Below are 18,721 nucleotides of genomic sequence, written 5' to 3'. Positions count from 1 at the left end.
CAGGAACACTGGCCTGTACAGAAAGCTTCAAGCGGGCACTTTCTTTCCAAACCAGAAGATTACAGTGGGGGATGCTGAAATGCCCATAGAGATCCTGGGGGATCCTGCATATCCCTTACAGCCATGGCTCATAAAACCTTACATGGGACACCTGGACAGCAGTAAGGATCGGTTCAACAGGCTTAGTAGGTGCCAGATGACAGCTGATTGTGTCTGTGGCAGATTAAAGGCACACTGGTGATGCCTTTATGGCAGATTAGACCTCACTGAGGATAATATTCTCATGGTCATAGCCATGTGCTGTATGTTGCATAATCTTCGTGAAGCTAAGGGTGAAAGGTTTGCTCAGGGGTAGAGTGTTGAGGCAGACTGCTTGGCTGCTTGATTTTGAGCAGCCAGATACCAGGACTGTCAGAGGAGCCCAGAGGGGGGTTATTTGAATCAGGGAGGCTTTGAGGCAGCACTTTGACAATGCGCACCAGTAACACATCTCTGTCAGAGGTGCTTCAATGTTACATTACATGTAGTTTTCTAGGGGGCAACGGTGACATTTGGGGCCTTATATTCCAGTAAGGAAGTGATTAAACTGCCAGTTCATGTATTGGTAGAGCCTGCTATCTCAATTTGTAGGAAACAAATAAAGATGATTTACCATTATAAAACTTTGCTTTTATTGCACAAGAATCAGCACACACAAACCCATAGATGCTTGGTGGGAAAGGAGGAACCAGAGAAGGACACACTTTCACAACTGTGTGTAGGTCCAGCTATCATTGTGAAAGTTGTCGAAGGGGGTGGAGTGAAGGGAAAATCGAGAAGTCCCAGAGAGTGGAAAAGATTGTGTGGGCGGAGTTTGGGGAGGCATGGAAAATAGTTCTGAATGTTCTGCAGTGGAGGTGGAGCACTGGTCTGCTCAGTCTGCAGCATTATTAAGGACTTCAGCATCTGCATTTGCTCCTCCATTACTTTAATCATCCGCTCAGTTCTGTCCTTAACAAATGGGTGATTCTCTTTTCTGTCCTGCCGTTCGGCTTCCCAGTACTCCTTGTGTTCCCTTTTTTCTGCATTGGAGCACTGCAGGACCTCCCAGAACATGTCTTCTTTGCTGCATCTTGGGCGCTTTCTTGCCTGGTGGAGATGCTCGGCTGGGGTGCATGGGGTGTTCCTAAAGGCTACATCTGGCGAAGCACAGGAGACAATGCATAAAAGCGGGATTGTTAAATTCACACACAGCATTGAAACATTTTGGTTAAATACACCTTTTGCAACATTGCCATCACTTTTTTACTGACCCTAGCCAGGCACACATCTCTGCGAACAGCCAAAGTATGGTGAGTGTTGGCTGGGGTGGGCGGGAGTGCTCCACATGGGGAAAAGAGCACACACTCTTTGCAAGGTTCATGGTGCAGCATTCTAGGGACAAATTCTAAAATTCTCCCACACTTTTCACAGGCGGGGATCATTCTAGCAGACATGTCACTAAGGGTAAGCAGGGAAATGAGGGTACATCTACTCCATGCTCATGGCTTTTGCCCTGCTCCCTATGCTACTCGCCTGTCTGCTGCTTTGGTCCCTGCAAAAGTGGTTGCCGAATGGCGCAGGAAAGTTTCCTACAATGGAGGAAGGAACAGAGCAGCTCTGCCAAGGAACCTTCAGCAGAGGATTACCGAGTACCTCCAGGAAACTTTCCTGGAGATCTCTCTGGAGGATTCTCGTGAGATCTCAGCGTGCATCAACACCTGGTTCCACTGTACCGATTAGCTACACAAGGAAATGTCCAGCTCACAGAAACACAGCCAGCCTCCCACATTACTATATCCTGAACCCACCTCCGGATTACACAAGCCACAGCCACTTACCAGGTGTCTCATCTTCTGCTTCTTGCTCCCCGGAGAGCGACCGCTGAGACTGGCTAGACACCACTGGAGAGGAGAACAGTTCCTGGCTGCCTGCCCCACCGGGCGACCCTGCCAGGAGCTGCACATCCTCGTCTAACTCCACCTCTTCATCAATAACTTCGTCCTCCAGGTTAGGTCCTCTTTCCGCTGCCTACAGGCCTGCCAAAGTATCCATGGGGCTCTTAGCAATGGAGGTGAGGTTGCCACTGAGGATAGCATCCAGCTCCTTATAGAAGAGGCAGGTCTTAGGTGAAACATCTGAGCGATGGTTTGCCTCCCTCGCCTTATGTTATACCTACCTCAACTCCTTTATCTTCACTCTGCACTGCAGCATGTCCCGATCATAGCCCTTTTTGCACAAGCCTCAAGAAATCTGCCCATAGGTATCCCAATTCCTACGGCTCAAGCACAGCTGGGACTGCACAACCTCCTCTCCCCATATACTGAGCAGATCCAACAGCTCCGCAGTGGTCCAAGCAGGAGAGCGTTTGGTGCGATAACTCACGAAGGTCACCTGGGAAGATGTGATGAGACTTCTCCATGCCGAGCCAGCAGGAAATGGAATTTCAAAAATTCTCGGGGCTTCTAAGAGGGGTGGGAGGATGGTTGTTTTCCTGGCTGCAGGGCAGTGGAGTTCAAACTGCCGACCACAGCGGTCAGGATGGGCTTTGTGGGACACCTCCTGGCGGCCAATTAAAGTGATGAAATCAAGCCTGGTGTCTACACTGGCACTTTGTCGACAAAAATGTAGAGGAAAAAGACATAACTCTCTCATGAGGATGGATGAATTTTGTCACCAAATCTGGGCATTTTTCCCGACAAAAGTCACCTCGCAGTGTGTACGCACTCACTGTTTTGGTCGACAAAGGGCAGTTTTGGCAACAAAACTTGGTGGTGTAGACAAGGCTGTAGATAAAATAGACTTATGTATATTTTGCATCCTGTCCCTTCACAACTGAATTTAAATTTGGCAAATCATATTTTATTCACACCAGAAGTGATTTGGCCTTGTTTGTATTAACTGGATATGTATCACCAAAGGATAGGGACATCCTCTGTATTTTTCTGTGTGTGGGAAAGAGTGGAGTCACTTTCCCAAGTGGAAGAAAAAGTAGTTTTTTAACTACTAGTCCCAGCACTAAATTTACTATTTAATTCACATATAAAAGTTTAAGTGTGTCAAGTAATTCTGTGACTATCAGCACTAGTTATTTTCATCTTGAAACCTTGGAGGGGGAAATGGGTTTTATTTTAAAACATAATTATGGTTAGAACCTCTGGAAAAACAGCTTTTTGAAACTGTATCAGTGACTAAGATCTTGTCTGCATTAAGGTTGTATTGGTGTTTGACACGAATTTCAAAACTCAATTACAGTCTAACAGTGTTGTAAAATGCTTTATGTTCTCATCACACCCACTATTGTTACAAACCTTACTACAGGCCAACCTAGGATGCAGGCCTTGGGGGAGAAGAGAATTGATAATGTTATTATGGCTAGCATAACATAAATACCTCTTCACATTGGAGAGATAAATTATGCTACTACCTGATTAGCTGGGAGTGTTGGAAATCAATTGTCTAGAAAAGTCAGCAGTTTTTGAAGAGAGTTCTAGATGCATAGTTGAAACCATAGCAGTGACAGGACCTTGCAACAAATTTATTCATTTTGACAGTCTAAACAAGTTTTTTCAGACTATTTTTATTCTTCTTTGTGCATCTTCAATAATGTTGACAGGAGCAAAAATTAGTTTAATCAAACAGATGTGTCTCAGAAAATCTGTAAAATGCGCATGTCGCAAGCAACAAGATTAGATTTTGAGAGACCCATTTGCTTGATCAAACCCACAAATTAAGAAAAAAAAGTCTTACAATTTACAAATTTTATACTTACTCTTTAATTAAATGCTCCAGCCCTGACCCATTACTGCAAAAAATCATTAATGTTAAGAGTTAAAAAATATTACGAGAACAGTAATTCTGGCAATTACCAGGAGAAAGAAGGGGTAAAGGTAGCTTTATATAACCTTTGCCTCAATTCTATGCTGAGACTTCCAGCAGGTGATTTGACCCCTATTGCAGGTTAGCAAAACTCTGACACCAGAGGAATTTCCAGTTGCCCCAGTAGGCCAGCTTTCTGGCTGCTTTGCAAGTGTACTTAAGAGGGTACTGCCCAGAGAAACTAATGGAAGTAAATGGGAGGTGAATGTGCTAAGCACAAAACAAAATATAACCCTAACAAAAGGGAAAGTATAGAGCAGTTAAGTACAGTGAATAAAGGTTTAAGCAAGTGAGTATAACATACTGAAATTCCTTCACAAGTTAAAACGGTTGTTCACTATATAGAACAAAACTCTACTCTCGCCGAAGTCAGTGGGATTGTGTCAGCATAACAGAAAAAAGAATTCAGCCTTAGGTACTTATTACACATTTGGACAAGTACGGAGATCTGTTTCACTTGACTGGGAGAATGCAGAATTTAGAGGGAAAACAAGCCTGCGACATATTTCAAACAATACATCATATGTTAAAGCTGTGAAAGAAGACAATTATACTAACAAAGGAAGCCCTCTGCAAGAATAAATGCCATCAGCCCCCATCCTTTCCTCCTCCAACAGCTCTTTCATTGTGGCCTCTGTCCCACTTTCAAGTTGCAAACTGCCTTCTTAATATATTAATGAGTTAAGAATTTAGATATAAATAAGGTTAAAATAAATAAAATGAAAGGACCACTAAAATATAGATGCCTTGGGAATTCTATATGTGCACGTCTGTTATTTATCGTTTTTTCTTCTTTTCGTTTTTGCAACATTTACAGTCATTTTGTTGAGGGTGGGGTGGCATGGTAAAACCTTCCTGGACTCTGTGCTGAGGTGACAAGGAGTTATTTAAAGGAAGATACAGTGTGTATAAACTTTTCTCCATTAACATACAAATTTAAATTCCATCTCTTCAGGATTGATTTGAAAACTATATGTTTGCAAACTCCATTCACATAAGCTAATCTTAGTTCACCCGAACATTATTATGAACTAACATTTCTAATTACCAAAACATTCTATCTAATTTCCTTTTAACAACTATTCCATGGTGTTAGACTGCACCTTATGTATTTTGATATATGATAGGAGGAACAAATTTAGCATATTTTCCTAGTTGAAAATCCAGGGGGGAGGGAGGGAAGAATTACAAATAAAGACTAATTTCAGAGGAACAGCCGTGTTAGTCTGTATTCGCAAAAAGAAAAGGAGTACTTGTGGCACCTTAGAGACTAACCAATTTATTTGACCATGAGCTTTCGTGAGCTACAGCTCACTTCATCAGATGTATACCGTGGAAACTGCAGCAGACTTTATATACACACAGAGAATATGAAACAATACCTCCTCCCACTCCACTGTCCTGCTGGTAATAGCTTATCTAAAGTGATCAACAGGTGGGCCATTATTTTCGACGTCTCCGTCTCAAGGAATATTTCCAAAATACCTCTGAACAACATACTAATCCACAGAGGTCTCCCTGCCAACACTACAGAAAGAGGGATTCTAGATGGACTCCTCCTGAAGGTCGAAACAGCAGACTGGACTTCTACATAGAGTGCTTCCGCCGACGTGCACGGGCTGAAATTGTGGAAAAGCAGCATCACTTGCCCCATAACCTCAGCCATGCGGAACGCAATGCCATCCACAGCCTCAGAAACAACTCTGACATCATAATCAAAAAGGCTGACAAAGGAGGTGCTGTTGTCATCATGAATAGGTCGGAATATGAACAAGAGGCTGCTCGGCAGCTCTCCAACACGAGTTTCTACAAGCCATTACCCTATGATCCCACTGAGAGTTACCAAAAGCAACTACAGCATTTGCTCAAGAAACTTCCTGAAAAAGCACAAGATCAAATCCGCACAGACACACCCCTGGAACCCCGACCTGGGATATTCTATCTACTACCCAAGATCCATAAACCTGGAAATCCTGGGTGCCCCATCATCTCAGGCATTGGCACCCTGACAGCAGGATTGTCTGGCTATGTAGACTCCCTCCTCAGGCCCTACGCTACCAGCACTCCCAGCTACCTTCGAGACACCACTGACTTCCTGAGGAAACTTCAATCCATCGGTGATCTTCCTGATAACACCATCCTGGCTACTATGGATGTAGAAGCCCTCTACACCAACATTCCACACAAAGATGGACTACAAGCCGTCAAGAACACGATCCCCGATAATGTCACGGCTAACCTGGTGGCTGAACTTTGTGACTTTGTCCTTACCCATAACTATTTCACATTTGGGGACAATGTATACCTTCAGATCAGCGGCACTGCTATGGGTACCTGCATGGCCCCACAGTATGCCAACATTTTTATGGCTGATTTAGAACAACGCTTCCTCAGCTCTCGTCCCCTAAAGCCCCTACTCTACTTGCGCTATATTGATGACATCTTCATCATCTGGACCCATGGAAAAGAAGTCCTTGAGGAATTCCACCATGATTTCAACAATTTCCATCCCACCACCAACCTCAGCCTGGTCCAGTCCACACAAGAGATCCACTTCCTGGACACTACAGTGCTAATAAACAATGGCCACATAAACACCACCCTATACCAGAAACCTACTGACCACTATTCCTACCTGCATGCCTCCAGCTTTCACCCTGACCATACCACACAATCCATCGTCTACAGCCAAGCTCTGCGATACAACCGCATTTGCTCCAACCCCTCAGACAGAGACAAACACCTACAAGATCTCTGTCAAGCTTTCTTACAACTACAATACCCACCTGCAGAAGTAAAGAAACAGATTGATAGAGCCAGAAGAGTTCCCAGAAGTTACCTACTACAGGACAGGCCTAACAAAGAAAATAACAGAACGCCACTAGCGGTCACCTTCAGCCCCCAACTAAAACCCCTCCAACGCATTATTAAGGATCTACAGCCTATCCTAAAGGATGACCCAACACTCTCACAAGTCTTGGGAGACAGGCCAGTCCTTGCCTACAGACAGCCCCGCAACCAGAAGCAAATACTCACCAACAACCACATACCACACAACAGAACCACTAACCCAGGAACTTATCCTTGCAACAAAGCCCGTTGCCAATTGTGCCCACATATCTATTCAGGGGACACCATCACAGGGCCTAATAACATCAGCCACACTATCAGAGGCTCGTTCACCTGCACATCCACCAATGTGATATATGCCATCATGTGCCAGCAATGCCCCTCTGCCATGTACATTGGTCAAACTGGACAGCCTCTACGTAAAAGAATAAATGGACACAAATCAGATGTCAAGAATTATAACATTCATAAACCAGTCGGAGAACACTTCAATCTCTCTGGTCACGCAATCACAGACATGAAGGTCGCTATCTTAAAACAAAAAAACTTCAAATCCAGACTCCAGCAAGAAACTGCTGAATTGGAATTCATTTGCAAATTGGATACTATTAATTTAGGCTTAAATAGAGACTGGGAGTGGCTAAGTCATTATGCAAGGTAGCCTGTTTCCTCTTGTTTTTTCCTACCCTCCTCCCCAGATGTTCTGGTTTAACTTGGATTTAAACTTGGAGAGTGGTCAGTTTAGATGAGCTATTACCAGCAGGAGAGTGAGTTTGTGTTTGTATGGGGGTGGGGGGGATGTGAGAAAACCTGGATCTATGCAGGAAATAGCCCGACTTGATTATGTAAAGAGTTGTCACTTTGGATGGGCTAGCACCAGCAGGAGAGTGAATTTGTGTGGGGGGGTGGAGGGTGAGAAAACCTGGATTTGTGCTGGAAATGGCCCACCTGTTGATCACTTTAGATAAGCTATTACCAGCAGGACAGTGGGGTGGGAGGAGGTATTGTTTCATATTCTCTGTGTGTATATAAAGTCTGCTGCAGTTTCCACGGTATACATCTGATGAAGTGAGCTGTAGCTCACGAAAGCTCATGGTCAAATAAATTGGTTAGTCTCTAAGGTGCCACAAGTACTCCTTTTCTTTTTGCAAATAAAGACTAAGTTTCTTAAGGTGTTTGAAAGCTACTATGGTCTGGACAGGTACTCAGTGATATCAGGGTTGACTTTTCTGTTACTAAGTGGTGTGTTATGCCACACCAGAACAAGCTTACCATGCCAAATGAAAGAGCAGACAAATAAATGAGGTACAAGTGTGCTTGCTTACAGAAAAAAAGATAATGTGGTGTTTAAGAATAGAAGGCATACCTGTGTATAAATCAATTTATTAGAAACCCTTTAACACAGAACAAAATCAGTAAAATGTTATTATTAGGACAAGTATCCTAATGTGGAAAGGCTATAATTATTGTTGCCCTGACCTTTTTTTGCAGAAGGTTCTACTTATGGAATGGTTGCTGGAGTGAAACTAGGAGCCCAAGGAGGAGAAAAGGTTAATTTTCTATTAAAAACAGAAAAAATAATAAAATGAAAAAGGCTAAAAGATACCTAATACCCAAAAAAGTCTGAACTAAAGGCAATGTGCTTTATGTTCTGATTTTCAGTCATTCGTCAAATTGTAGTTTTTCTTCAAAACAAAACCTAAAAGGATACTATACTATTAAGACTCAGAAACCCAAGGTAACATGTTCTCCCAACTCACACTTTAAAAACAAAAAGCCTTACTTTAAACATCTATTCCTACTAGGGAAAAATTATCAGATCTTCAAAACAAGAAATGCAGTAGTCTTGAATTTGGAGCTTTTTGAAGACAAAGACATAAACAAATCTCATCTAGGAATCTGAAATGTCAACTTCTGTGCTGGGAACTGTCACATATAACGGTCTGTCAGATTCTACTGTAAATACAGAACTTCATACCCTGAAAATGGAAATTTGTTAATTTTTTTTTTTTTTTTTTGCTAAATGAGTGTCACCACTGGTCATTGTTTTCAAACTCAGGATGCATACCAAAGGTGAAGTTGCCATTTTTGAGAAGGACAGACATGCAAGTCAGATTTGGGCTGTAACACCCTGGATGATGTCTCTTTCAACAGAAACTCTATTAGACTAGTTTCAGAGTAGCAGCCATGTTAGTCTATATCCGCAAAAAGAAAAGGAGTACTTGTGGCACCTTCGAGACTAACAAATTTATTTGAGCATAAGCTTTCGTGAGTTACAGCTCACTTCATCGGATCCACTGCATGCATCCCATGAAGTGAGCTGTAGCTCATGAAAGCTTATGCTCAGATAAATTTGTTAGTCTCTAAGGTGCCACAAGTCCTCCTTTTCTTTCTATTAGACTACTTTCTCTTCACCTAACAAGCCTGAACAATTTTCTTCAGCACTATGAGAGCTGGTCTGCTGCTTTGCACAATAGTATAAATACCACACAGCGGAGAGTTTGTACTATCTTTCCTATGAAAATCAGTAAAAGACATCAAACAACATTGCACGTTCCTCTTTTAAAAGCACAGAACAGAGCAGGTGAAATATCACTGAACAGCCCACAAGCTTAAAATTGAAATCATCCTACATTAATCAGACACAAAGCAACTGGTTCTCTAGTGGCTGAAGCCTTTCCCCCTCTTAGCTTTCTCACTCCCATCTGAGTGTGATAAAGCAATGTTTTGTTGTTAGCGTACACAACTGATTTTCATGCTACCTGCCACACCCTTCCACCTCTGGAAGTCGCTAAGTGCCAAAACCAGTTGATTATCACGCAGTGACAACCACAAAACTGCACCCCAGAGGCTTCCTTCTAGGGCACGCGGTGCATTGACGCCAGAGATCTCATTCAGGGACAGAATTCTTCCATGTGCCCATCCACTGAGCCCTGCCCAAGGGGGAAACGTTCCTGGCCTTCTCACGCACTTCACCGGGTGCGCCCGGCCGGGAACCCACATCCACGCTGAGGAGGACTCGAGAGTCCGCCCCCACCCCCGGCCCCAAAAAACCCCAACACAACAACTCCGCCCCGCGGAGTGCGCGGGCAGCTCTCGCCCTTGAGGGGGGTATTTGCTGGTTCGTTGCTGGTGTGACGCACGGGCGCACTGCCAGGGCTGGAGAAGCGCTGCCTCTCCCCCCCCAGCACACACACGCACACACCCGGCCCGGGGGCGCTGGGCTCCAGGACCGCACCGTCCGCGGCGCCAGCTCGCCTCAGCGCAGCATCTCCAGGCGGGCGCTGTTCCCCGGCCCCCGGGCGGTGACCGAAGCCCCCCCGCGCAGCCGGCTCACAGCGGGGATCGGGGTCTCTCCTCGGCCGCCCCCCGCGCAGCCCGCGCTCACCCAGAAGAGCGTGGAGTAGGTGATGAGGGTGAACTTGAGGCAGAGGTAGGAGAAGCGCGCACAGTAGCGGATGTTCTCGGAGTCCCCGGCCGCCATCCTGCTCCCCGGCCCGGCCCGGCCCGCTTCCTGCTTCTCCCGCCGCCACCTGCAGCGCAGCCCGCGAGCGGCACCCAGCCGGCGGCGGAGTCTCGCAGCCGCGGGCAGCACCACTGGGTGGCAGCGGCGCGGGAGCTGTCGCTCAGCTGGGGGCGGGGGGCGACCAGGGAGGGATGAGCGAGGGCCGCGGAGTTGGGGGGCGGGGGGTGTCGCTTGGCGGGGAGAATGCAGAATGTAGAGGGGACAGAAGCCTGCCCCGTACTTCAAACCATCCCTCCTACATGCAAGCTGGGAAAGCAAACGATTCGACCAGACAAGTCAGGCTCCCAGGGCTCTGACCACTGAGCCTTTCTGCTCCTAGTTGAGGAGTTACAGCTCGCGTCCTTCAAGAACTTAAAGATTCTAAGTCACGCTGTGTCTTCAGCCATGACCTGGAGTTTGACAGCATCCCTTCCCTGCCAAAGGAGCACAAATTTACACTGCCTCTAATTTCTTTGTGTCCCTGTTAGGAACATAATTATGACCACACTGGCTGTGTAGGGTTCCCTCACAGAGAGCCCCTTGGGACTGTCACCTGACCTGCTGAAAATGACCTCTGATCCTGTTTTCCCTGCCAGCTTGGGACTTCAGAGCCCTTTCTCCTGGAGCCAGACGGCCAGCCTGCTACAAACACAGACCCAGGGTCTGGACCAGGGCCCCCAAAGCCACAGGCTTTAAATGAAAACAGTTTAGCAGGTTAGCTGCCTCCAGCCCCCAGACACCCAGCTCCCAATAGGATCCAAACCCCAAATAAATCCATTTTACTCTGTATAAAGCTTATACAGGTAAATTCATAAATTGTCCATCCTCTACAATGCTGACAGAGAGATAGGCACAGCTGTTTGCTCCCCTGGGTATTAATCACTTACTCTGGGTTTATTAAATAGCAAAAGTGATTGTATTAAGTATAAAACCTAGGATTTAAGTGGTTTCAAGTAATAACAGACAGAACAAAGTAAGTCATCAAACAAAATAAAAAAAACATGCAAGTCTAAGCCTAATACATTAAGAAACTGATTACAGGTAATATCTCACCCTCAGAGATGTTCCAAAAAGCTACTTTCATAGACTAGACTCCTTCCTAGTCTGAACCCAATTCTTTCCCCTGGTACAGTCCTTGTTAGTTCCAGCAGACATCTTAGATGGTAAGCAGGGGATTTCTCATGACTGGCCTCCTTTTGTCCTGTTCCACCCTCTTTTATAGCTTTAGCACCAGGCAGGAATCTTTTGTCTTCCTGGGTCCCCACCCCTCCAAAATGGAAAAGTATCAGATTTAAGATGGATTCCAGTATCATGTGACATGGTCACATGTCCTGTGGGACCCCAGCCTCCATTCTTCCTGGGTTGGCCCACACATACACAGGAAGGTTTGCACATAAACAGAGCCATTCACTAAAAAGAAAAGGAGTACTTGTGGCACCTTAGAGACTAACCAATTTATTTGAGCATAAGCTTTCGTGAGCTACAACTCACTTCATCAGATGCATACTGTAGAAAATACAGAAGATATTTTTATACACACAGACCATGAAAAAATGGGTGTTTATCACTACAAAAGGTTTTCTCTCCTCCCACCCCACTCTCCTGCTGGTGATAGCTTATCTAAAGTGATCACTCTCCTTACAATGTGTATGATAATCAAGGTGGGCCATTTCCAGCACAAATCCAGGGTTTAACAAGAACGTCTGAGAAACAGCGGGGGGGGGGGAAAGGAATAAACAAGGGGAAATAGGTTATTTTTTATAATGAATCAACCATTCCCAATCTCTATTCAAGCCTAAGTTAATTGTATCCAATTTGCAAATTAATTCCAATTCAGCAATCTCTCTTTGGAATCTGTTTCTGAAGTTTTTCTGTTGTAATATCGCAAGTTTCATGTCTGTAATCGCGTGACCAGGGAGATTGAAGTGTTCTCCGACTGGTTTATGAATGTTATAATTCTTGACATCTGATTTGTGTCCATTTATTCTTTTACGTAGAGGCTGTCCAGTTTGACCAATATACAAGGCAAAGGGGCATTGCTGGCACATGATGGCATATATCACATTGGCAGATGTGCAGATGAATGAGCCTCTGATAGTGTGGCTGATGTTATTAGGCCCTGTGATGGTGTCCCCTGAATAGATATGTGGGCACTGTTGGCAACAGGGTTTGTTGCAAGGATAGGTTCCTGGGTTAGTGGCTCTGTTGTGTGGTATGTGGTTGCTGGTGAGTATTCGCTTCAGGTTGCGGGGCTGTCTGTAGGCAAGGACTGGCCTGTCTCCCAAGATTTGTGAGAGTGTTGGGTCGTCCTTCAGGATAGGTTGTAGATCCTTGAAAATGCGTTGGAGGGGTTTTAGTTGGGGGCTGAAGGTGACGGTTAGTGGCGTTCTGTTATTTTCTTTGTTAGGCCTGCCCTGTAGTAGGTGACTGGGAATGGTTGATTCATTATAAAAAGTAACCTATTTCCCCTTGTTTATTCCTCCCACCCCCATTCCTCAGACGTTCTTGTTAAACCCTGGATTTGTGCTGGAAATGGCCCACCTTCATTATCATACACATTGTAAGGAGAGTGATCACTTTAGATAAGCTATTACCAGCAGGAGAGAAGGGTGGGGGGAGAAAAAACCTTTTGTAGTAAAAAACACCCATTTTTTCATGGTCTGTGTGTATAAAAATATCTTCTGTATTTTCCACAGTATGCATCTGATGAAGTGAGCTGTAGCTCACGGAAGTTTATGCCCAGATAAATTGGTTAGTCTCTAAGGTGCCACAAGTACTCCCTTTCTTTTTGCGAATACAGACTAACACGGCTGTTACTCTGAAAAGAGCCATTCACTGTTCATTGATTTTGAAGCACCCTTAATGGCTTCCACTTAATACGTTTACATCAGTAATAAAAGTTTATATCTTATTCTCCTAACTCCAGACATAGAAATAATACGTGCAAACAAATAGGATGAACACACTCAGTAGATCATAAGCTTTGTAATGATACCTTACAAGAGACCTTTTGCATAAAGCATATTCCAGTTGCATTATATTCACATTCATAAACATTTTCATAAAGCATATGGAGTGCAACATCACACTGGGTCAGACCAAAGGTCAATCTAGCCCAGTATCCCGCATTCTGACAGTGGCCAATGCCAGGTTCCCCAGAGGGAATGAACAGAATGGAATCATCAAGTGATCCATCCCCTGTCGCCCATTCCCAGCTTCTGGCAAACAGAGATTAGGGACACCATCCGTGCCCATCCTGGCTAATAGCCATTGATGGACCTATCCTCTGCTGGAATACTCACCTTACCCAACCAAAGCTTCCACTTATTTCTTCTGAGCATTCATCACTCTGGGTAATGGGAGTTTTACATCTCCATATTCTGCACACAGGAACTTTGGTGCATGCAATGCTGCATACATAGGGTTGCCAACCCTCCAGGATTGTCCTGGAGTCTCCAGGAATTAAAAATTAATCTTTAATTAAAAAAAAGAACAGAAGTACTTGTGGCACCTTAGAGACTAACAAATTTATTAGAGCATAAGCTTTCATGGGCTACAGCCCACTTCATCGGATGCATAGAATGGAACATATAGTAAGAAGATATACATATATACATACAGGAAGGTGGAAGTTGCCATACAAACTGTAAGAGGCTAATTAATTAAGATGAGCTATTATCTGCAGGAGAAAAAAACTTTTGTAGTGATAATCAAGATGGCAGGCACTCCTGTTCTTTTTGCGGATACAGACTAACATGGCTGCTACTCTGAAACCTATCTTTAATTAAAGATAATGTCATGTGATGAAACCTCGAGAAATTTGTATAACCAAAGATGGTAACCCTATTCATCCACAAAGCTATAGGTTGAGTTGAAGTCACAGGAAACTTGGCCCACTGTTATTGTTTTCTTAATCCCCTACTGTTCCATTTAGTTATTCTTTATAAAATATTTGAACATATAAAGTCCTACATATGTGCTAAATATTCTTATTCCTAAGAAATTTATCAGCGTTTTAAAACAAAACTGGAAAACAAAGCTTCTCAGCTGAGCAGCCCAACAATAACAATTATTTCCAGTCATGGGTACACGAATACACAAACTGCATTATTCCTCCATTTTGCCAGCTTTCTCCATTCTCCAAAGCAAACAGAATATTACTATTTACAAGAATCCTGTTCTCAAATATAAAGCTGACTATCCAAATATTAAGCCTAAAAGACATAACAACAACAACAACTGAGTTGGTTGGAGAAACTTCAGCAGAACCATATTCTGTCAGAATATGCAGGTCTGTCTAAATCAAAATGCTTTGTGAAATTGACCTAATTTTGCTGTAATTTCATTTCAGAAGAAACAAACAAAAAAAAATAGTTCCAACCGTGTTGAAACATCTCAACTTGACATTTTTGTGCATTAAATACTTTGATATTTTGTTTTGAAACAACTTTTCAAATTTTTTATCTTGTATAAATAATATTATGTAAAAAAGTCAAACTCGAAATGAAACTTGTTAAAACAAAACATATTGTTTGACCTGAAACAAATTTTTTTTTCAGAATTTCCTTCAGGAAATCTCAAACTTTTTGGTTTTCATTCCAATTCAGAACCAAGCCAGATTTCAAAGTGTCAAAATCCATCACGAATTAGAACGTGCATCATCCACAGAGCTTTAGTAACTATACAGCAGTGTTTCACATGTTTAGCAATATATCCTGTGCAGTTGACAATTAGCTGTTTTAAGACACTGTCAACAAAAATATTTAAGGCCAAATTTTCAGCTATACGCTCTGCTTTTCCCACCAAAAATATATATATTAATGTTTGCACCTAAAACCTACATACACAAACACAGGTACATATCCAATTTAGTGAATATAAACATTTAGAACATAAATGTATTTTTGTGATCTAAAAATTATGGGTCAGCTTGAGGTTAACTGAACATGGCACCACATATTTAAATCTTGTAAGCACAAGAAATTTGCTTTAATGGTACCACTCAGTGCATAATGCTAAGCATATACTTAAGTCTTTGTAAAATAGGAAAAACTTTGATTGTAAGTTCTTTGGAGGAGAGACTGTTCTTTTGTTAGGTGTGTGTAAAATGCTTGCTACAATGGATCTCTAAGCACTATTGCAATTAATCATTTGTCTTTCACTATTATTGTGCATTATAATATGTAATAATGTTTGCTATTCTACATAATAAAAGGCACCAATCCTGTCATTTACAACATGTGAGCGCAGCAGTCTTGTAAGTTGAAGGATTGTTGCCAAAGTTACTAGTTTGGAGCCACAGCAATCGTATTGGTCATGTGCTCTAGCATTCTGGACTAAGCAGATGCTTCTCCCAAGTCTTACTAATGTGAGAAACAGCAAGCAGTAATAGTTATACAATAGGCATCCTTCTGAAATTAAAAGGGTTCAATATTTTCATAATCTCTTGCCCTTTTCATCAAGATTTGCATGATCAGTCATTATCACTTTGTCGTATACTTATAACAAACTGGTAGTATTAAAGACCTTAGCTTTTAAACACTACAAAATCATTAGCTATGTATTACGCTGTATATTTATAGATTAATCAATTATGTAAAATCTCAATAATTTCCCCGGACTCCTTTGGTCCTATATACAATACTGAACCATGTTTGCTTCTGGAAGAAGAACGGCCCAGCCTGCGTGCCAGCCAAAGAATATGTCATCCATTTACACAGATCTATCAATAAGATGTAATACAGCTTTTTTATAAGTATTCATCTCCTAAAATGTGAAGAACAATAATTTTCAAACTAATGCACAAAAGATTTACCTGTATTTCTCCAATTATTGTTAGTGGAAATTACACTTTGAAATCTCCCATACATTTATGGAAGAATGTGTGAAATGTAGCATTGGTATGTATGTATGTTAAAGTTCTAGTATTTACACAAACACACACCACACCCCGCAAAATATAAGGCTTCCAGATCACATTCTTAATCTTTTATTTAATTATTATGCCTGAAATCTGCCAGTCAGATGCTGTTCAATAAAATTACATTGCATTTTATACCAGTTCTTTACATTAAAGTCTACCCTATTGTATACTTCATCCAAATCTGGACACACATTTCTTTTTTATATAATTTTTTCCTTAGGTTTTTTTTTTTTTAAATAAATTAACAGTTTTAGTTTTACTACTTTCAAAGCCTGCCCTCATCTCATCTTTCATATAACTTCTGATTTTTGCAAATGAAACTTCAAAGTATGACATGCTGGAAGGAGAAATTGGCACAATGGGCCCACCCCTGCTCCTGTTGTCTTTAGTGGGAAAAGGAGCAGACCCAATTTTACAAAACAGGTTTCTGATAAACTGTGCCTTGGTCTATACTGGGCGGCGGAGGGGGGGAATTGATCTAAGTTACGCAATTTCAGCCATGTGAATAACATAGCTGAAGTAGACGTACTTAGATCTACTTACCGTGGTGTCTTCACCATGGTGAGTTGACTGCTGCCGCTCCCCCGTCAACTCCACCTGCACCTCTCACCGTGGTGGAGTACAGGAGTCAATGGGACAGCGCTCAGGGATCGATTTATCGCATCTCGATCCCCACTGGATCGATTGCTGCCCGCCGATCTGGCGGGTAGTGTAGACATGCCCTGTGTTTCTGCTTGAAAATAAGAGAGTAATCCATGCCCAAAGGCTGTATGTGAACAACATATATATAATTCACAGTAAACATAATTATATTCATGAGCAAATATAACACAGAAGTGATGTAAATAGTGGAATAAGTAAATTTAAATTGGTGTAAGTTACATGCTGCAGGGTTAGAAGGGTATGGTGTAACAGGGAACACTACTAACATGATGGCTTAAGTGTTAAAGTAGCCTTTCGTATTTTAGCCTTAGGTAGAAGGCATTGCAGTATGACCACCTAGAAGTAATAAAGGCATGAATCACAATGTGTAGGGCCCTATCTATACACAAAAGTCCTACTGCTTTAACTATACCAGTAAATTTAAAGTAATACAATCCCTCCAGCGCGGACATACTTATATCAGTATAGAAGTGCTTATAACAGTTTAGTTTATTCTTCTACAAAAAGAGGAATACACTACACTGTATAAGCACACTTCCACCAGTATAACTCCATTTTCACCGGGGGTTGTACTGATATAAATAACTATATTGTTAATAAAATCACATCCCTAACCAACATAGTTATACTCTCACAAAAACTGTGTAGGCCAGCCCTACACTTAGGTAACAGAGAGGAAGGAGTATAAACTTTGTGAAGCTCCCAGTGGTGACACAAGAGCATGAGTACCAACCTCAGGGTAGACTGTTAAAAACCAGGGCACAAACCCCTAATTGGTCATGAGTTCTAAACTTAGATTTCACTAACCAATTGCACCAAGAGCAAACTCCTCAATCACTTTAACCACCTTAACATAAAGTCACAAACAGTCCCCTTGGATACTCTGGTTTGTCTTGCCACCCAGCTAAGCATCTCTCTGTGACTAGGGTTACCATATTTCAGGTACCCCAAAAGAGGACACTGCTGGAGGAGGGGAGAAATAGGGGGGATCGGGGGATGATGACAGTTCACGTGCTGGAGGGAGTACTTGCCACAGGGTGCTTACTGGAGGTGGGGGGGGCAGTGTCGCTCCCTGTCACGGTGGCAGGGCGACTGCTGCAAGCCCAGGATGCAGCAACAGCCATCAGTCAGCACCCCCCGTGGGACCCCTTCCTCAGAGCTGAGAGCTGGGGCAGGGTGGGGGGCGGGATCCAGCACCTGTGGCTTGCAGGGGAATGGACCAATCAGCTGCAGATGCAGGGGAGCGACCAATCAGGAAGCAGACCAATTGGGGCCAGCTTGTCTGGTCTGCAAAAACACTGAACTTTGCCTGTTATTTTTAAAATCCCTCTCATCTCCACCCATCCCACCTCCACTCACCCCCGCGCTGGACAGAGAAAGGTGGCTACAAAAAGAGGCTGTCTGGGAAAACCCAGATGTATGATAACCCTATCTGCAGAGGTGAAAGTAAGCCAGCAAGAGCCGGTACACTATACGAGACTGGCTTCCCCAGGCTGCAATTTAAAGGGCCTGGGGCTCCCAGCAGCAGCTGGAGCCCCGGGCCCTTTAAATTGCTGCCAGAGCCCCGCAGCCAGAGCCCTGGGCTAGCAGCGGCAGTCGGGACCCCTGAGACTCCATCGGCAATTTAAAGGGCTCAGGGCTCCGCTGCGGTAGCGGCAGCTGGGAGGCCCTGGCCCTTTAAATCACCGCCGGAGCCCCACCGCCGCTACTGCAGGGCTCTGGAAGCAGGGATCAGGCGGTGATTTAAAGGGCCCGGGGCTCTGCTGCAGTAGTGGCAGCTAGGGCCCTGGGCCTTTTAAATGGCCCCAGAGGCCGGGGGGCTCCCAGCCGCCTCTGCAACTGGTAGCTCCAGCAGTGATTTAAAGGGCCCCAGGCTCCCAGCC

The 18,721-nt window shown here is 43.6% G+C and overlaps 1 protein-coding gene across 1 annotated transcript in view; it reads right to left on the bottom strand.

The window, feature by feature from the left end:
- TSPAN15 (tetraspanin 15) overlaps positions 1 to 10,348 on the bottom strand; it is a 40,910-nt gene extending 30,562 nt beyond the window's left edge. The window contains exon 1 of the mRNA XM_048858782.2: positions 10,136 to 10,348. Within this exon, the coding sequence (XP_048714739.1) occupies positions 10,136 to 10,231 (96 nt within the window). The 5' untranslated portion in view covers positions 10,232 to 10,348. The remainder of the gene's footprint in view (positions 1 to 10,135) is intronic.
- Positions 10,349 to 18,721: the final 8,373 nt, after the last annotated feature.

This window comes from Caretta caretta, chromosome 7 (assembly GCF_965140235.1).
Source record: "Caretta caretta isolate rCarCar2 chromosome 7, rCarCar1.hap1, whole genome shotgun sequence".
NCBI classification, from domain to species: Eukaryota; Metazoa; Chordata; order Testudines; family Cheloniidae; genus Caretta; species Caretta caretta.
This window is presented reverse-complemented; position numbering and strand designations above follow the sequence as displayed.